Below are 20,101 nucleotides of genomic sequence, written 5' to 3' on the forward strand. Positions count from 1 at the left end.
TCAAGTTTGTTGGCTGCTCAGCTGGAGAGGTGAGGGCTCTGTCACACTTTTCCACTGAGTTGTGCGTGGCTGTGTTCACCTCGAATACAGAAGTTTAAAGGAGCATCGCGTGACGATGCAGAGACAGCCATCCCAGCAACTATTCCGCCTGGCTGCCTTTAGGCGGTGCAGGGGCTCTGATGCTGAGGTGGGGGCTCCTTTAAATTTCTCTCTTGAGGGGAGAAGTTTACAGGAGCCACCAGCCACGAACCCCTCAATGGAAAGTGTGACAGAGCCTGCACCTCCCCAGCTGAGCAACCCCATCCAGCTCCTGCTCCCGTGCAAGCAGGAACGGGGGTGGGGATCTCTCAGCTGGGAAGGGAGGCTTCGTGCTCCCCAGCTGAGCTGCGCCGATTCAGCTCCTACTCCCGTGCAAGCAAGAGCAGGGGCACTCAAAACAGAAGTGTGGCACTGAAAAAGGAAGTGTAACATTCAAAACGGAACAGTTCGGATTCCGAAAAACGTTCGCAAACCAGAACACCTACTTCTGGGTTTGCTGCGTTCGCTTTCCAAGTTGTTCGTTAACTAAGCTGTTCTAAAACCGAGGTACCACTGTACTTTAAAAATATATGAATAGATGTGTTGGTAACACAACAAACAAACATTTTTGGAGGTGTATTATATTCTAGTGTACCTAACTTGGGGAAATGGAAAAAAACCCAGATTCAGTGGTACCTCAGGTTAGAGACACCTCGAGTTACAGACTCCGCTAACCCAAAAGTAGTATCTCAGATTGAGAACTTTACCTCAGGATGAGAACAGAAATCGTGCCCCAGCGGCAGCAGGAGGCCCCATTAGCTAAAGTGGTATCTCAGGTTAAAAGCAGTTTCAGGTTAAGAACAGACCTCCAGAACGAATTATGTTCTTAACCAGAGGTACCACTGTATACTTACATCCAACACTCATGATGTGAGGTCCTTGGCTAAGGGAATACTCATTTCCTTGGTTTTTCACTGTTTTTACTTCTTTTCTGCAGCGGTTCATTAGCAAGCTTCTGAAATGGATTGTTTCTTTCATTCTCTAGAACTGTTTCTAACAGAAGAAGATCAAAAGAAGCTTCATGATTTTGAGGAGTTGTGTGTTGAGATGTATTTCAATGAAAAAGATGATAAATTCCATTCTGGAAGTGAAGAGAGAATTAGAGTTACTTCTGAACGGTATGAAATAATAAGGAATGACCGTTTCAACCTTCTTCTTTTCAGTTTTTCCAGGAATGATTGGAACAGCTAATTGAATAGCACATTTTCAGTTACTTTAAAATCACACTCTGGTTTACATTTATCATAGCAGATGTTGACCAACAGCAGCCTGTTTTAACATGTGGACCTTTGATTGGCAGGGTCCGTTATAAAATTATCTAATTGCAGACCAGTAGCCATTTTAGTTTGTTTGCATCAAAAGCAACACAGAAGCCACATTTGAACACAAGCTTTCATGGACTAGAGCATACATCATCAGGCACATGAAGCATTATCCTCATTTAGCAGATCTCTGTTGCACACTTACAGTAATCTCCCTGGTCTGGCTCACAGGTCGCTCTAAGCCAAACCATGGGTTGGTACAGAATGCATGAGCTCAGGGAGAGGAAATCACTTCGCTCTTCCCTGGTCATTCTGCTGCTGAGACAACCCATAGTCTGACTTAGTATGTTGTCTGGACGTAGGCTTGTCGTTTAACTATTCTGGGCAAACTACTGGGCAAACCTTGCTGATTATACAAATTGTCTTCAAGATAGATTCAGTGATCTGATCATACCTGATGCAGAGACACAACACAATTTCTTGGTGGGAGTTGATTTGGAGGGATGTAAGACCAGAGCAGAAGACCAGACCAGTAAGGCAGAAACACAGTACACAACCTTCTGTATGGGTGGGTTGTTTCCAAAGAATCATAGAATTGCAGAGTTGGAAGGGATCCTGAGGGTCATCTAGTCCAACCCCCTGTTTTATGCTAACAGACCTGTAATTATTTCACATGGCATACTTGTGATCTTCGTTTGTTTTGAGAATTCCTTGCGTTGAGTGAAAAGTCTGATTCTCCTTTTTCTCTCTCCCAATGGTATCTTCTCCTTTCCCCTTCCAGCGTTGAGCAAATGTGCATCCAAATCAAGGAGGTTAGTGACAGAGTCAACTATATCAAGCGTTCATTGCACTCTCTCGATACACAGATTGGCCACTTGCAAGACCTCTCTGCTCTTACGGTGGATACTTTGAAAACATTAACTGCCCAGAAGGCTTCAGAAGCTAGCAAGGTCCATAATGAAATTACACGAGAACTGAGTATCTCAAAGCATTTGGCACAAAACCCCATTGATGACGATCCTTTAAGATCTTCCATGTGGAGAAAGCACAGCATTGGCAATGTATTTGGTTCTTCTTTTCCTCAAGGAGGCCTTGAGAGTAATAATGTTTTACTGTGCAACATTTCTATGCAAGATGAAAGAGATTCTGGACATAAGATGACTGGGCCCCCCAAGAGGGATGAATTCAACTTTCCAGAGGCAGGTTCCTCGGGCAGTGCCTTAATTCCAAGAGCTCTATCCCCCCCAGAACTTCGTCAAAGAATACAGGGTACAGACTCATCAAAATGCATTCAAAAGAATAAAAAGACGGGCACTTCGCTAAACAGTATGCCACATCTAACATCTTCGACAGCTAAATTTTTCGTTAGCACTCCTTCTCAGCCCAGCTGTAAAAGCCAGTTAGAAAGTACCACAAAGGACGATCAGGTTATAGTCCTTAAGGCTGCTGATGGAGAGAATGCTGTTGAATTTGGTGCATTTGTGGGTAAGTATAACACACCAAAATCTGTACTTCCAAAAGTTGCTATTGGTTGCCATGACTCTACTGCTTCTTGCTCTGTTAGCCTTGCTACCACCTCCCAACCTTGTATTGAACCTGGAGGATGTGTTAATCATGGATTTGTTTATGATGAAAGTTATACTAGTGCTGAGAGCTACACAGACAAATGGAATCCTCAGTCCTCTTTGAAGCTGAAGAAGAATGACGCCAAAAATAAATTACAGTTGGCATCTGCTGATGAGGTCAGAAGTGACCCCAGTAATGATCTGAATGGGACACTGGATACTGAAGAACCTGCTGGAAGCATTCCAGAAACAGCACAAAAGGGTCATGATTTAAGTTCCAACACCACTGTACGTCTTCAGAAACTATGGATCAAATCTGAATCTCAAGGTTTGATTTATCAAAAATTGTATGGGAACTTTAGCGGAATTTGGTTGCAGGTGGTGCACTTTGCTTTTAACCTCTTCACTTCCGCAAACTATCAAAATGTTACTTTACTTTGTAAATCGGCACTTAACCATTCTGGTGTAGATTCTGTTGTTTATTCAAGTGGTGTTTTAACTGGAAATTTTTTTGCAAAGCGGTGGCAGATTTTCTGTTTGTCAAAACAATGGGAGGAGAGGTGTGCTAACAAAATACTTTGAGTTCAGTTTATTCTAGACCAGGCATGCACAACCTGTGACCCTCCAGATGTTTCTGGACTACAACTCCCATCAGCCCCAGCCAACATAGCCAGAGATCAGGAATGATGGGAGGTGTAGGCCAACAACATCTGGAGGGCTGCAGGTTGTGCACCCTCATCTAGACCATTTCTAAGGTAAGAGTTTTTTGCCTCACTGGCTCAAAGTGAGCATGAATGTTTTCTTATCTTGCAACATGATTTGTTATGATAACTTTTAAAAGATTACATTTAGTTTAAACTTGTCGATGTTACCAGAAAATTCATTTCAGACTACTCCAAAAGTGCCTTTAGCTATGTAAAGCTAATTAAATTTGGTAGATTGTGTTCACGCCATCCTGGTTTATTTCTGGGACCCCTGATGTTTGTGCAGTGGAAGCCTTTAAATAGGACCTTAAGCGTGTAGGCTCCTGATATGCCCCATTACAATTAGCGTGTAAGCCTCTATTCAAATATGAATAGAGGCTTTAGGAAGATCTGAGGATGGGATATGCATGTGATTACGATCTTTTACTACAAGTTTGAGTAACATCTGCCTGAGGCCCAGATCTATTCTGAATGGACTTTACTTGTAATATTTTTATCTAACTTTTCCTAGTGCTTTTAAGCTACCAGTACTTTTTTTTCTTTAAGCAAATATGTGTAAAGTCATGATATGTTGATTCCCCATTCATGTGTTTTGAAAATGGCTGTAATAATTGTAAATGTATGCTTTTAATTAAAAAATGGGAGTGGGGAGAAGTTAAATACAAAGGCTCAAGATCAGGCTGTTTATATTTACTTCACTAACCACACAGCTGAATAATGGCACTTTTTTTTTTTTACTGTGGCAAAAGGTTTGGTGCCGGGGTGCCTTCTCATTTATAATATAATCTTCATCCTTAATGTTCAGTCCTGTAGAATTTTGGAGACAGAGGAGTGATACCCTGTGAAGACATTCAGCATAAATGTGCAGTGGATGATCTCTGAGATCGAGATCCCCAAGCTCTGTCCTGGCTCTACCTGCCACTCACTCATTGGTTTCACCTTTGCATAACGTTTTACATGTGAAATGACAATGTGCATGGACCTGAAATCATTATCTGTGCACCTCAGTTCCATGTAATGTACAGATTCCATGATTCAGGCCTATATGCTTTGGCCTCCATGTATGTATGTTTCTATGCAAATATAATCTAGTGTAAAAATGGCAGGCGAGGAAAGCTCTGCCCACTACATAGGCATTCTGAATGTTGGCATAGGTCAATTATTTTGAATGGGTGTGAGAAAGGGTGGGAAAGAGAAACCATAGGCCATGTCATTGTTGTTTTCTTACATTTTGAGGGTGAAGTTTATATTTTTAAAATCTATTGTGTTGAACTGTGCTTTTTCTACTAATAGCTACATTTTGTAAAAATACCGATATCCACACTGCATGGTTCTAAAAGCAAATAACACGCTCACAGCTTTGAAACCAGGGTAGTGGTATGAAATATTTCCTCTAATATTTTTTCTTATGTTATCCCTTTTATGTAGGAAAAGCAATAGTTCCTCAACCTACCATTAAAAATGTCAACTGTCCTTCTGTGTACTTTTCTGATCTCAGCAGTATCTTTAATCAAATTTGCATCTGTTTGGTGTTTCCCCTCTAAAATCTGCCATTTTGTTTCTGTTCATCTAATGGTGTCGCCAAAGGTCACAGGGACAGCATGGAATTGCAACGATTTAAAGAGACTGTGGCTAAGAGCAAAGAAAAAAGTGATGATATTGAGGTAAGAGGGAGATTGCTGCGGAAGTTGAGCAGTAGCCCAAGTCAGGGTGAGAAACCCTTTTTCAGCCAAGGGCCTCATTTCCTCACAGGCAAGCTTATCAGAGCCACATGTCAGTGGTGGGTGTGGCAAAAGTGTGTCTGGCTAGACCAGGGGTCTGCAACCTGCGGCTCCGGAGCCGCATGCGGCTCTTTTACATCTTTGCTGCGGCTCCGGGGCGGATACTAGCGAGGGGAGGAGGCGCATTGTGCGCCCCGACACTCCTCACTGTGGCGGGCGCTGTACTGGCTGTGACGTCGCATGGGGGCGGTGCATGCCTTAGTCACGCACCGTCCCAACGTCACCTTCCTGCCCGCTGTCAGATCGTGGCTCCGGAGATATATTTGTTTTAAATGTCGCAATGGTTTTGTGGCTCCCAGTTGTTGTTCTTTCTTCGGAAACGGGTCCAAGTGGCTCTTTTTGTCTTAAAGGTTGCAGACCCGTGGGCTAGACACACAGCATCCAGGCAAGCGAGAGGTACTTAATCATACCCCAAGGGCACATTCCAGCCAGGTGAAAGAACTAGAAGGAGGTGCACAGCAGGGCTAAGTGAGCTGTGTGGCTTCGGAGAAGGGGAGAATGATCTGGGCCGTGTCCTGAGGTCCTAGTCCTAAGCTGATACAGGGAGTTCACTTAAACTCAAATCTCAAATACATGTGCATTCACTCATGTTACAGGATGGTTTTCAGTGGTGTTAACTAAGCCAGCGCCTGTTCTACTTTGTCATTATAAGTTTGAGCTCCTAGCTGAGTAGTCCCAGGTTCAAAGACTTAGGTGGTGGTGGGATTATATCTCAGAGGTAGTGTATATATCCTGTGCAGAGAAGGCCTCAGGGTCTGATCCTGTCACCACCAGTTAAAGGAATCAAGACTGCCTGAGTAGTCAGGGCTGGGTTAAATGGCTATCTCTGAGTAGTCAGGGATGGGTTAGCTCTGGGAAAAGGCAGCTGCCTATGCTTCAGGTAGCTAGGAAGCACAGCATTTTGGAGAGCATCAGTCATACCTCCGGTTACAGACGCTTTGGGCTGAGCGATTTCGGGTTGCACACCGCGCCGAACCTGGAAGTACGGGAACAGGTTACTTTCAGGTTTCGGCGCATGCGCAGAAGCACTAAATCATGCTTTGCGCATGCGCAGAAGTGCCGAACTGCAACCCGTGTGTGCGCAGACGCGGCGTTGCGGACGCTGCGGGTTGCGAACATGCTTCCCACACTGATCGCGTTCGCAACCTGAGCATCCACTGTACTCAGTTTTAACTTCATGATAGATCTGGCCCAGACAGCATGGTGCAATCACAGGGTGTACCCAGAACTCCTATTGTCCTCCCCTGTTCTCTGAAGTCTTATAGCACAAAGAGCTTGAATGTTTGCTGTAAACTGCTTTGGGCACAGATCATTGTGGGAAAGTGGCATATAAGTTAACTCAATCAAACAAACATGGCAGTGTGCAGGAAACTTTGACTCGTGTGAGCATGCATGGATATCAGATCACAAATATGAAACTTTAGACCAGAACTAAAACCTGCAGATGCCAGCTTTGAAGTGTTTCAGCTTTGAAGTAAGAGCCCTGGAATAACACTTGTAGGAAAATGGTCTCCCCAAACCCCAATTTCTTGTTTCTGGCTCAGAGTTCATGAAATGTTTAAGACTTGTTAAAGCCACTTCACTACTAACCTAAGTTTAAAAAGTCATTTATTGTTACCTTCTACAGGAGCAACAGGAAGATTTCAAAAAAGCAATTTTGGAAGGCATCGAGACAAAGCAACAGGTATAACTTTCCCATTTGTATTCCATCTCTTCATTGTTGCATCAAATAGCCAGTAACATTTGAATATTCCTTCAAAAAGCAAGTGTGTCACTGTATAGCAACTTTCAAGTGGTGACACAAATAAGATTATTTGAGTAGAGTTGTGAATTATAACATTGTTATTTGTTGAATACACAGGGTGGTAGTAATGCAGAAGGCAACCTGAGGCCTGTCAGTTCATGTGGTGGTTTTACCGACTACCATAGAAGCTCATTAGCAGCACTATCAGAGCAAAGTAAGTAAACACATTGGTTTCTGATCTCTGAATTTTCTGAACTAATACTAGCATACAACATTTTTTCCTTTGTGCCATTTCCTGTATTTTCAAAACTACTTTATTTTACAAAACACAGCCATTGTGGCTAAAATTTGACTGAGGGAACTGGCATTGGAGAGAGAGGGGCTTCTTGGTTCTTTCTTTCTTTCTCAACAACAACAAATCCGTTTATTGTGAGGACCATGCCTGTACACAAACATCAACACAACAATAGTTAAAAATATTAAAATTCATTAGATACTATGCCAACAAATACCTTCATCCCACAAAATAGAAAGAGAGGGAAAACAAGCAACGAGTTAAACAGACGACGAAGGGGTCTTTACATTGTCATCCATAAATCTTTCCCTGGCTTTCATGGCCTTCATCACAAAAACCGCTACCACATGGGTAATACGTGGGTTTGCATCAACTAACAAGAATTTTACTCTATCTTCAGGATTGGTTATAGAGTTTGGTATAATTTGCAGCAATGCGTCTCTAAAGCCCAAGTAGATGGGGCAATAGAGGAGGTAATGTGTAAGATCCTCTTTAGTTTTCATAAGGCAAGGACATAAACGATGTTCTACTGGGGTTTTTGTGAATCTACCGGTCAGATATGCAGTTGGCAATGTTTGAAACCGTGCCATAGTGAAAGCCCTCCGAAGGGTGGGATCAGTGATCTCCACCAAGTAGTTGGCACAGATTTTGACTGCTTTTACTCGGGGAAGCCAGTAGGAAAACCCCGAGTTTTTTATCTTTGTGGAGTCCAAAAAGGCGTCTTTTTCAAAGATCCATTCCCGAACTTTATCAGGGCTCCACAATTTGAGAGTATTAAACTCAGGTAGATTGTATCTGGATAGGATATCTAGTAGGTTTTTACGCCAAGTAGTATTATTTTGTAATGATACAAAGGCTTGTTTAGCCAATAAGGTGTTCGGGGCATCTGTGAGGTTGGTGAAAAAATGCAGGAATCTTAAGTGGGCCCTGGCAGACACAGAAGGTAATCCTACTTCCACTCTTAGGAGAGCTGCCGGAGTACTCTGAGGGAGGCCTAGAATTCTTCTGAGATAAAAATTTTGGAAGATTTCAAGCCGTTCTAACAGCTTCTGATTCCATCCCCAGAGTTCTACTCCATATAACATCTGGGGAATCACTTTTCCAACAAAAGCTTTTAGTGCCGGGATCAACAGTTGCCCTCCCCTCGAATAAAAAAAGCTGAGCAGAGCACCGATTGTCCTACGTGTTAGAAGGGCTACAGTCTTGAAGTGGGCAAGCCAGCTAGATGTAGCTTGGAAAGTGATACCAAGATATTTTAAAAAAAAAAGACACTGTTCAATTTTGTGTTCATTTTTAAATCGTGCAACACATTTTTTTTTAAATTGTGCAACACATAAACTTACGATTCTGTGCCCCAAACAAACCTTTGAAGGTCCTTTAACGCGCGCAGGTGGTGCTGTGGGTTAAACCACAGAGCCTAGGACTTGCCGATCAGAAGGTCGGTGGTTCGAATCCCCGTGACGGGGTGAGCTCCCGTTGCTCGGTCCCTGCGCCTGCCAGCCTAGCAGTTCGAAAGCACGTCAAAGTGCAAGTAGATAAATAGGTACCGCTCTGGCGGGAAGGTAAACGGCGTTTCCGTGCGCTGCTCTGGTTCACCGGAAGCGGCTTAGTCATGCTGGCCACATGACCCGGAAGCTGTACGCCGGCTCCCTCAGCCAATAAAGTGAGAAGAGCGCCACAACCCCAGAGTCGGCCACAACTGGACCTAATGGTCAGGGGTCCCTTTACCTTAGTTTCAAATGAGTTTTGCCGTGTGCCCAATATGTGTGTCTGAAGCATAGTCTTGTGATTCTCTGTATCCAAGCCCATGTATGTGTATGAAAGCAAGTGTATCTTGCTTTCCCTGCAGGATCTTGGACACATATGTTGAAGAATTGGTAGTATTTGTTGACATGTCAAAAGGTGGCCGTTCTAATTGCAAAATCATTTTTCAGTGCACAAGAGTAGAAGACCCTCGGTTGAAGAGCCTCATCAGGCAGATTCAAAGGCGGCCTTACTCACAGTGAGTAAAACATAATAACAATCCATACAATGTTTCCCCTGGGTGTCTATGGAAAGAACCCAAGAAATACAAAAATTGAATCATAGTAGCAATTGATAGAAAGCAGTACTGTCCATCATAATTTAGTGTGACCTGCTATGGTAGTACAGGTAACTCGCAACTTATGTGCATTTAACTAGTGCACATTCAGCTTTAAATACTTGGCAGCTAAAAAAAAAAAAAGAAATAGAAGGGGACAGGCGTTCAGGGAAAGGAGTCTTTGGAAACCCCACCGGCCATTGAACCCAATGTGTTTTGACTGTACACGATTTTGGCTTTACACCCTATAATCTCCACGTAAGTTGAGAGTTGCCTGTAGCCTCCAAATTGGCAGTTTTTTCTTCTCTTGAAATGTGCCGGGAAAATTTGCCCTCTCTAGCTCTCATGCTTAAGAGTAGGGGTTTTAGGTCATGGCAAGAGCGAATTGTAATAGGTCTTCAAGAAGAAAAGAATGGACTATGTCCGTATGGCATTTGATTGCACCTTCACACCACCTTTTTGAGTGCTGGCGGAATGTTCATGCCATTTCTGCCTGCACAGCTAATAGAGCCTGTTCAAGTAAGCACTTTACATCACCAAAATAGCTCAAGGTAAGGCAGGTAACCTGTCAGGCTATGGCTGCATTTGCTACATAGTTGCAATCCTAGTCTCTTCATCCAGGCACTTTTGCTGAACAGATTGTACAATTTCTTTTGACCAGCGGACTTAGCAATGCTTCAGAAGCATATTGAGGCTGAAAACATCTTCACGATTAAATTTTTTGGAGGGAGCCTTGTAGCGCTCTTACAAAAGTGTGAGACATTGCTTCTAAAACCATCAATTAAGTTATGTACAAAATAGGTGCATCTCTCTTTTTTTTCCTTGCAGGATTGGTTACAAAGTCGACCGTCGTATAGCAATCAAATGTAAGTAAAGTCTAAATGGCAATACTCAGAACTGTCCAGGTATCTCCAAACTCCCCAGGAGTTGGGGAGGCATTGAGTGAGCTGCAGTTTTCTCCCTGTGTGCCAGCACACTGCACATTCACTTCTAAGCCTGCCTGATTGCCGCTGGGCAGTTAGACCACGGGAGGAGTCATCTAATCTATCTGCCCACCCATCCCTAAGCAACCCTGATGACCTGGGCATTTATCTTGTTGTGGTTGTTCTTGAAGGGGGATAATTGAACCTGATGTAGCCAGTTTGAAACACCTGGCTTGTAGCCTCATTAAAGAGCACCGCTGCAGCACCCATCACCTTCACAGTAGTTTTAAGTCTTCAGAGTTGTTTTCTCTTCCCTACACCAGTGTGGTGTAGTGGTTAAGAGCGGTAGACTCATAATCTGGTGAACCAGGTTTGCATCCCCGCTCCTCCACATGCAGCTGCTGGGTGACCTTGGGCCAGTCACACTTCTCTGAAGTCTCTCAGCCCCACTCACCTCACAGAGTGTTTGTTGTGGGGGAGGAAGGGAAAGGAGAATGTTAGCCACTTTGAGACTCCTTTGGGTAGTGATAAAGCGGGATATCAAATCCAAACTCTTCTTCTTCTTCTTCTTCCCCTGCTCTGTTTGCTGTTCATTTGTTTTGGAAGGCATAGAGGTTGCAGTATTTGGTCTGATGGGTGATTGGGCTTAGGGTATTACAAGCAGAGCAAAGTGACCAGAGCAATGAAGCTGAGTAGTAAAAAAACCAAGAAGTACACACAGACTCGGGTTGAGTGCAATTTCTGTCTCTTGCAGGTCTTCTGAGGAAGATGCACTGAATGGTAAGCTGCTGATAACTTCGGTGTTGCCATAAATTTAACATGTTGTGAGTAACTATTTAATGCATGGTTGCAAAAGATGATGTTGGTGGAGGTTTGTTATGAATTTTAGTGCCAACAACCCTAATTTATGGTTGTAATCATTACATGACTGATTTAGGGAAACCCCTTTGGTGCTTGTGCCCTTCTCCAGTCTTTGAGCATCACATCATCATTTTCCTCATCTAAAATATCCCTTGGTGGGAAGAATCACCATAAATGATCAAGGTCTTGCCTGTGAGCCTAGAGTACTTTTTGTTCTTTGTCATTACCCTTAAAAAAAACAAAACAGGATGCATTAAATCATGAGTTTATGTAAAAATATAACACTCATTTCCTTTTTTTTTCAAAGGAATTGCCTCTCCTTTTAAACCCATCATGGATACCACCTACTACTATTCAGGTAAGTATCCAAAACTAGGTCGCAAAATAATAAAAAGTAGCAGCGTCATCTTCTTCAATTAATTTCTCTGTCTTTACAGCTGTTGAAAGAAATAATTTGATGAGGTTATCGCAAAGCATACCGTTCACTCCTGTACCTCCAAGAGGTAGGAAAACTTATTGTAGCCTCTGGAATGATTTTCAGATTTTAATAATATTATTCCTTAATCGTCAAGCTTAAGAGTGATAGATCTGTTTTTCACAGCACAGGAAAATAGACAATAGTTCACCATCAAAATTCTGGGAATAGATTGGGGAAACGTATACTGAAGCTGACTCTTAAAAAGCTAGAGTCCCAAGCCTTTGTTGCTAGTTTTCAGCAGTAGTAGTAAATGGAGAAAGGTCTCCAATCAACACAGAGGATTCTATTGTATCAAAAGCTTAATAATTGGTTAGATAATTGATTATGCAAAAGTCTGGCTATATCTTCTCTCCATCATCTGAAAAAGGTGTTCACCAGTACAGTATAAATAGACATTAAGTCAACATTACCCCAGGCTTAACTGCACTTCACTTCTTTGTGCTGTGACGTTACAGGCGAACCAGTTACTGTGTATCGTCTTGAAGAAAGCTCTCCCAACATCTTGAACAACAGCATGTCTTCCTGGTCTCAGTTGGGTCTCTGTGCCAAAATAGAATTCCTAAGCAAGGAGGAGATGGGAGGAGGCTTGCGACGAGCCCTCAAGGTGGCCTGCACCTGGTCCGAGTATGATATTCTGAAATCAGGCCACCTTTATATCATCAAATCTTTTCTTCCGGAAGTTGTCAATACTTGGTCAAGCATTTACAAAGAAGACACAGTGTTACATCTCTGTTTAAGAGTAAGTTGTTGTTCTTGCTCATATAGTACATATCCACCAGATGCTTAAACATGTTTAGCAGTTGGATACTGTTTGGACAAACAAGATATATCCCTTCTCTCTTTCACTGTCCTCCATTGACAGCACTGCCATCTACCCTCTTGCCCAACTTTTGGTCATTGGCTTTCTTTTTTACTCCTCACTCCATCTCTCTTACTCTGCATATTCAGTTCATTGCCAGTTATGTTGCTTCTCCCTTTAAAAATTTAGAAAAATGCATTGGTCACATCAGCAAAACTTCTGGTCATCTGTCACTTTGACTGCTACAACATTCTGCTCTCTAGTTTTACATTCACACCTTCATCACCTCACTTCTTCCCAGCGCTCTGCTGCCAAAACCATCCATCTTTTTATCACTCCTAACCATATGGCACCCTTCATTAAATCCTTACGCTCATCCATAGCCTTGTCACCTCATCTCTTGCTTTTATATTCTAACGCATTCCTGCATATGGCCTTCACTGTCCAAAGGTTGCTGTCCAAAGATTTCCTGCTCACTCCAACAGCTTTGTCCTTTATCCCAGTCTGCCCCTTATACATGGGGCTGCATCCCAGAATACCTCCATGATACCACCTCTCTTACTTCTTTCAAAACCCTCCTCCAAATTCACATTTTTCTGTTACGTCTTTGACACTGTCCCTAGTCTCTATATCCCTATGTCACTAAGCCTAACTATGAGTAATTGCAAAAAGTACATTTGCTTCACTGTTTTCTCTGCTTCCGTTTGCCTCCCTCTTTCTCCTTTGTGTTGATTTCTAAATTGTAAGGGACCTGTGCTCTCATTCTTTGAAAAGCACTGTGTACTTTCATCGTACTGTATAAAACAATAATGGACCACAAAGGTAGGAATTTTCTGCCTATTGTCTTCACTACTTCGTATGAATATAACAACACAAAAATGTATTGTATTTTTCCGTGTATAAGACTAGGTTTCCCCCCTTAAAAATCATGTCAAAAATTTGAGGGGGTGGGTGTCTTATACACGGATAGTAAAATACACAATTTCTTTCTTAAATTGGAGTCCCTCTTATACATGGGGGGGGGTGTCTTACAGACTGAAAAATACGGAAATTAGAAGAAAAAAATTGTAATACAGTTCCTTGTGTTTCTTCTCCATGCTAGAGGTTTATCTTGAGTAAAGTCTTTGGTGTGTGTGTTTTTTAAATCCATAGGAAATTCAGCAACAGAGGGCTGCTCAGAAACTCACATTTGCATTCAATCAGATGAAGCCAAAATCTATTCCCTATTCTCCAAGGTAGGCATTATTACATCTTCAAATGTAACGTGAAATAATGGAACAAAAAGGAATTTCCACACCAGAGTCCGAGGCTAATGAATCAGTTGTTCACACAGTGCTCTCATTCCTATGTGTTTTCTTACAAGGTTCTTGGAAGCGTTCCTCTTATATTGTCACTCAGCTGGCCAGTGGTTTGCAGTTGAGGAGTGCATGACAGGAGAATTCAGAAAGTACAACAACAACAATGGGGATGAAATAATTCCAACCAACATGCTAGAGGAGGTCATGTTAGCCTTCAGCCACTGGACATACGAATATACTCGAGGAGAGCTGTTGGTCCTTGACCTGCAAGGTAAATGGATGTGTGTGTGGATGTCACACAGAGGCGTATGCTGTAGTAATTGCACCGGAAGCTTGTGACTTGCACAATATGGATCGTCATCACATTTCATTGTTGCCACAAGAAAAGACATTTATAATTGCATGTCTCTCTTCAGTCTCCCGTAACCAACTCCACTTAGCATTTTCTCCCCTGCATTTAGAATACCTTCTTCTTGGGGTGGGGGTGGGGATTCTGCAAACAGTATGATGATGATGATGATATATTATTCATTTACTCACTCACTCACTCACTCACCTTTCATCCTAAGGCCCCAGGATAGGTTATAGCACTTTAAAATACAACATTAAAAGCAGATTAAAACAAATTACAATCACAGAAGTAGGATGAGTACTAAAACCACACATCTCAGATGTAAAAGGCTGGGGTAAAGAGGTATGTCTTCAGTAGTCACAAAAAACTGTACAGTGAAGGTACAGACATAACTCTGTAGGGAGGGACTTAGGGACTGCCACAAAGAATGCCATCTCCTGGATCACACCCCCCCAGACGGTCACCTGTGCTGTTTTTAAGATGCAAGAGGGTCTGTTGGGATGGGTGCAGTCTTTCAGATACAGGCATCCCCCCACTTAACGCACAATCGATTTACATGTGACTGTGTATACATGCAGCGTTTGGAAATAGATAGATAGATAGATAGATAGATAGACAGATAGATAGATAGATAGATTCAGACCAGGAAATGTTGGGAGAGAGGTGGCAAGTCCTTGTGACTCGTGAGGAGACCCTTCCCGGAGCCTGAAGAGGACTTCACTGAGGGAGGAGGAAGCCCCCAAAAGACTAGAGGTTCAGCGATGCTTTGTTTAGGCTGCTCAGCCTCCCCGCCTAACAGCTGATGTATGCAATCGCACAGCAGCAGCAGCAGCAGCAGCTGCGTTTCTGCACATCCTCCAGCCACCCCCAGAACTTTAACTCTAGTTGAAGAGAGAGTTGTCTGGAGAGAGAGCTGGACAGCAGGGAAAAATGGCTTTTTAGAGGGTGCTCCCCACTTACACAATTTTCACTTATGGACGGGGAGCAGGGCGCAAAATGTAACCCGCACGTAAGTAGGGGGGCATCTGTATTTCAGCTGTTCAAATTGTTCATCTGCTATAATTTCTCTTTTTATGTTAAAATTACTCTTGTTCTACTTGTTCTACTTGTGTTACTTGCGCTACTTAGCTAACTTCCTTTGCTTCTTGTGAAGGTGTTGGAGAAAATTTGACAGATCCTTCTGTGATAAAAGCTGAAGAAAAAAGGTAAGCAGTACAAAATTGCTTTTTCTTATGGCATTGGCGCAGGAAGGAGGGGGCCACATGTGGCAAGATTGGAGGGCTGCCCTGCTGCTTTAGGTGTACCAATTAACCCAAGGACAGATTTATGATGAAACTTTAAGTTGGCTTACTGCTGTGATTTTTAAGGACACCATCAGCAGCAAACTTTCTGCTGGGAATTGCCAGTGTGATACTATGGGAGAGCATTCCTATCTTACCTGCATAATTTCTCTCCCATCACCAACACAAAGGATTGTCTTCAGTGCTAGTCCTATTCAGAATAGAACCATTGAAATGAATGAACCTAAGGTTTCCAATGTTCACCAATGTCAGTGGATCTACTTTGAGTAGGACCAAGAATGGATACAACCCAAAACCTCCCCCGTATCTAGCCAGGGGGTGAAGACCACACACAAAAAAAATCATGTTTGGCTGTAGGTATTTTTTAATGTGTGCTTTCTTTTAAAGGTCAAGCGATATGGTATTTGGTCCTGCAAATCTGGGAGAAGATGCCATCAAAAATTTCAGAGCTAAGCACCACTGCAACTCATGCTGCAGGAAACTTAAGCTTCCAGGTAAATAGCAGCCCCCGACTTATGAAAGAGAACTTCTCTCTTGTAGCTTCTACCTACGATAAATTGAATTTTATATTGATATGGGGGTAAGGCATTCTCTCCACATAAAATGGATGGATTGCTGGAACCATGCTGAGCTTCATTGATCAGTTGGACTTGGCTTGCTCTTGAAACCTCATGAGGAAACACTTATTTTTCTCTCCCAAAAGAAAATCTGCCCCTAATTCTAATTCTTTCACCTTTTCAGTGGGCCTGAACTCAATACCTATAACAAATGCCCTAAATATATTGTTGCAAGGAAGAGAAAAGATGGCTTTATTTACCTTGGGGGGGGGGGGGGCTTCTGCCCTGTCAGCTAGAAGCCTCTATATGCATCTCAGTGGCTTTTATTAATTCTGTGAATGATCAATTCCACGAACCCAATTTCCTTTCCATGGATCTGATGAGCCCTAAAAAATTGTGGTAGGTAGTCAGTCACAAATTATCCTGAAATTACCAACCTAGGCCTAAAGTCACTTGATAGATTGAGATCATATGCAAGTTGTGCCACACCACAGGCTGTAGTGCAGAGCAATTTATAATTCAAATATTTATTTTCTTGAAAATGTTTTGGTGCTTGGCAAAGTGACTAATAGGGGTCTTTTGAAGAAAGAGAGGAACAAACCACACACACCAGCAAGGGCTTCTTTTCCGCCACTATATTATTATTATTATACATATTTATTAAGAGGGATTGCCTTGGAAGTGTGTTTACAAAGGGACCGTTCTTCTCCCCTTTTTCTTTCAGCAATGCTGAAGCCTATACACTCTACTAGAGCAACATTTCCCCAACCTGGTGCCTTCCTGTTACATTGGGCTGCAGTTCTCATCAGTCCCAACCAGCGTATCTGTGTTGGCCAGGACTGGTGGGAACTGGAGTCTAAAGCATTTGGAGAACACCAGATTGGGAAAGCTGCTGTAGACACTTGACCTTCTCTACAGCCTGGATAGCTCAGCTGGTCAGAGATGGTGTTGATAATGGCAAAGTTGCAGCTTTGATGCCTGTATGGGACAGCTGCAAATTCCTGCATTGCAGAGGGATGGAGTAGATGATGAATATAACAACACAAAAATGTCCCTTCCAACTTTACAGTTCTATGATTGTGCCTGTTGGGAAATCTGACTGTGGCCCAGCCAGGCACAAGATGGCCAGCATCATAAGGGCAAGTCTGTCTGTGAGACACCCTACCTGCACATCCTTTGATATCAGACACCTTGCCTCTACCACCCAATAATGCCCACTGGACAACTGTGGGCCAGTCTTCAAAGCTCAGAGTTCTACCTTGCCTGTATAGCTCTGGCAGGACATTAATTCGCCTTCTCTCCTTATTTTAGAGAGGAGCTCTAATTTGAATCAGAAGTAAGGCTGCTAATTTGCATATTCTCTCTCCCTCTCCCTCTCCCCCTCTTCAACCCAACTGTATCTGTGGGATTTCGGGTGGTTGTTGTTTCCTCGCAGACTTGAAGAGAAACGACTACACACCCGATAAAATCCTACTGCCTCAAGACGATTCTCCAGAACTGACCATTCGGCCTGGGAGCTGCACCAAAGAATCGGGCTCTGCCAGTTCCAGTCACCTCATGCTGTAAAGATACGCACAGCTCTCTGGCTCTAACCAAACCCTCGCAGAAGTCACGGGGTTCGTTTGCCCTTCATCAAAACAAAGGCCGCATGAAAAAGGGCCAAACTGTTTTGATGGCTCTGGTACAGTTAACTGTCCACCGTTGAGTGGCCTAGCATAATGTGGGAATCACCTCTGAAGGAGTAGCTGGCAGCTGCTGTTCTTTTTTTTAAAAAAAAAAGGTTGAATGAAATTAAGTATTTATGAAATAGCTTTTTAAAGAGGCGTTTTAGCAGAAGGATAACTTAACATTTTACCTTGGTCCATGAGAAGGGGCCTTTCCTCCCCTTCATCCTGTAGTGCAATATGCCCTTGACCAAATGATGTTTTTTCTTTTTGTGCTGATGGTTTTTAAGGCAGATGGTTTGGGGGCTTTGTGGCAGCTGGTTTCTGTCATCTGGCTAGAGAAACGGGAGGGAGCACCCCCACCCCCACCTTCCCACAGACACCGAAGGATTCTTTTGACACTTCTCAGGGTGTCTCAGATAATTGCTCTCTCTGCTCAGTGCCATGTATGTTTTATGTGGCTCAATGGAACGAGGCTGCTCCTAAGGATCTGTCCATATTTAGTTAACGCCAGTAAGCTGAGCTGCAGGGAGCAGGAACGCCTGGTTCCAAACAAGAAGTGATGGATTGTCTCCTGCATCAGGATTCATCCTCAAGTGTGGAGCCAGTTCTCGGGATGGATTGCGCATAGTGAAATCCCTCCCCCTCCTGTGTCGTTGTTTTTGGTTTTTTTAACGATACATTTCAGTTTTATCTAATCACTGTCCAATAGTAGTAAAGTCGCAAGACAAGTCTGATCACATTTGTATAACAGAACAAAACAGCTGGTCTTGGGTAAGACGCTGCCTTGTAAAATGAGCAGGTGTGTTAGGGAAGTTGCTATTACTTGTTACATATAATGGCCGCTTCAGAAGTGTTGCCTTCCAAAGATCTCCTAAAACCAGTAAAAGAAAGCTGAATGTATGTGTCAACTTTTGGGGGCCTCTTCCGATGTTATCACAGCAGTGTTGGAGCTGCTGCAAGTCTGGTACCTTCTCACGCCATTTGGGTAACTTTGGAAGCCCTGGGCCATGGGGCAAGAGTCCTGGTTGGGGCTGCTCGTCTTGCCAGCGCTGCCTCGGTTTCCGGCGGGAGCAACGCGGGCGTAGAAGTGAGCTGCAGAGTGGACTTGTCCCCTGGGACCAGTACTTTCCAACCTCAGCTTTTGCGGTGCTGTAAGGACCAGGCCTGTTGTGGGCTCCACACCACCGCAGGGACGTAAGGAGCAGCCCCTTAGTTGTATTTAATATTGTGTGAAGACACCTTTTAATGTAATATTATATATGGTACTTATTTAAAAGAAAAGGAACTAGGATGAATTTACATTATGTAATGTGTGGGAGATTGCAATGCAAACTTTATGCCAATAAAATGTCATTTTCCTGTCCCAAATTTGTTGAATATTCAACAAGAAGAACCTGTTGTCCAACTGAATTTTCATGCTGCAACTTTTGTTTGTTTGTTACATAGGTACTAATTGTAAATTTTAATTGAACGGCATCATAACGCCCAGTAATTATTCTTTTTTAAAATTCTGTAGTGTATCTTATAGATACAGACATTAAGGCACGAACACAATAGCTGTTTAAATGGTGGTTTATGTTGCTGGGGGAGGAAAGGTATAGCATATTAAAGATAAAAAACTGTATACATTTTGTATATCAATAAATCTTTAAACAATCCCAAATAAATTTATTCTTGTTTAGACTGGTGAGCTTCTACCTTTATTTGATTTGATTGATCCGGGGAGGGAGGGTCAGCGGGAGGAAAGGAACAGGTAAAAACTAATCTGTTGATTTGAGAATAATTTGGACTGCAAGAATGGCCCACCAATAGAAGTATATTTTAGTAAGTAACGTGCAAGTAGTGTGACTAGCCAGCTGGGGCTACTTTGAGAATCAGGTGGAGGTCAGTGAGTCATCAAGTCTTATTACTACTGTGTACCTTTTCTTAGACAGCAAAATGACTTGGGTTAGCCTCGCAGATGTACCAGAAGCGCAACCTATCTTCCGGGCTTCCGAAGCATTGAACTATAGACAAGCTGGAATGTGTGCAGAGGAGGACAAGCAAGATGATCAAGGATCTGGAAACCAAGCTGTATGACGAATTGTTGAAGGAATTTGCTATGTTTAGCCTGGGGAAGTGGAGACTGAGAGGAGATAGGATCGCTATCTTCAAATACAGTGGTGCCTTGCAAGACGAAATTAATCTGTTCCGCGAGTCTCTTTGTCTTGCGGTTTTTTCGTCTTGCGAAGCACGGCTATTAGCGGCTTTAAGAAAGAGGAAACAAACTTGCAAGAACTCGCAAGACGTTTCGTCTTGCGAAGCAAGCCCATAGGGAAATTCGTCTTGCGGAAGGACTCAAAAAACGGAAAACTCT

General features: G+C 42.9%; 1 protein-coding gene across 2 annotated transcripts in view; it reads left to right on the top strand.

The window, feature by feature from the left end:
- Positions 1–19,428, top strand: part of TRPM7 (transient receptor potential cation channel subfamily M member 7) — a 75,027-nt gene extending 55,599 nt beyond the window's left edge. Inside the window, exons 25-40 of one of the 2 annotated variants that reach the window (XM_083475286.1) lie at positions 1,064–1,196; positions 2,122–2,825; positions 5,197–5,273; positions 7,018–7,074; positions 7,252–7,348; positions 9,364–9,431; positions 10,338–10,375; positions 11,187–11,212; positions 11,601–11,651; positions 11,731–11,796; positions 12,227–12,510; positions 13,723–13,805; positions 13,934–14,139; positions 15,374–15,425; positions 15,909–16,015; positions 17,514–19,428. In XM_083475286.1, coding sequence (XP_083331412.1) covers positions 1,064–1,196; positions 2,122–2,825; positions 5,197–5,273; positions 7,018–7,074; positions 7,252–7,348; positions 9,364–9,431; positions 10,338–10,375; positions 11,187–11,212; positions 11,601–11,651; positions 11,731–11,796; positions 12,227–12,510; positions 13,723–13,805; positions 13,934–14,139; positions 15,374–15,425; positions 15,909–16,015; positions 17,514–17,644 — 2,180 coding nt within the window. In that variant the 3' untranslated portion in view covers positions 17,645–19,428. Of the gene's footprint in view, positions 1–1,063; positions 1,197–2,121; positions 3,234–5,196; positions 5,274–7,017; positions 7,075–7,251; positions 7,349–9,363; positions 9,432–10,337; positions 10,376–11,186; positions 11,213–11,600; positions 11,652–11,730; positions 11,797–12,226; positions 12,511–13,722; positions 13,806–13,933; positions 14,140–15,373; positions 15,426–15,908; positions 16,016–17,513 lie in introns of both variants that reach the window. The other variant, XM_083475285.1, reaches the window with a different exon arrangement.
- Positions 19,429–20,101: the final 673 nt, after the last annotated feature.

This window comes from Podarcis liolepis (assembly GCF_965112155.1).
Source record: "Podarcis liolepis genome assembly, chromosome: 14".
Lineage (NCBI taxonomy): Eukaryota > Metazoa > Chordata > Lepidosauria > Squamata > Lacertidae > Podarcis > Podarcis liolepis.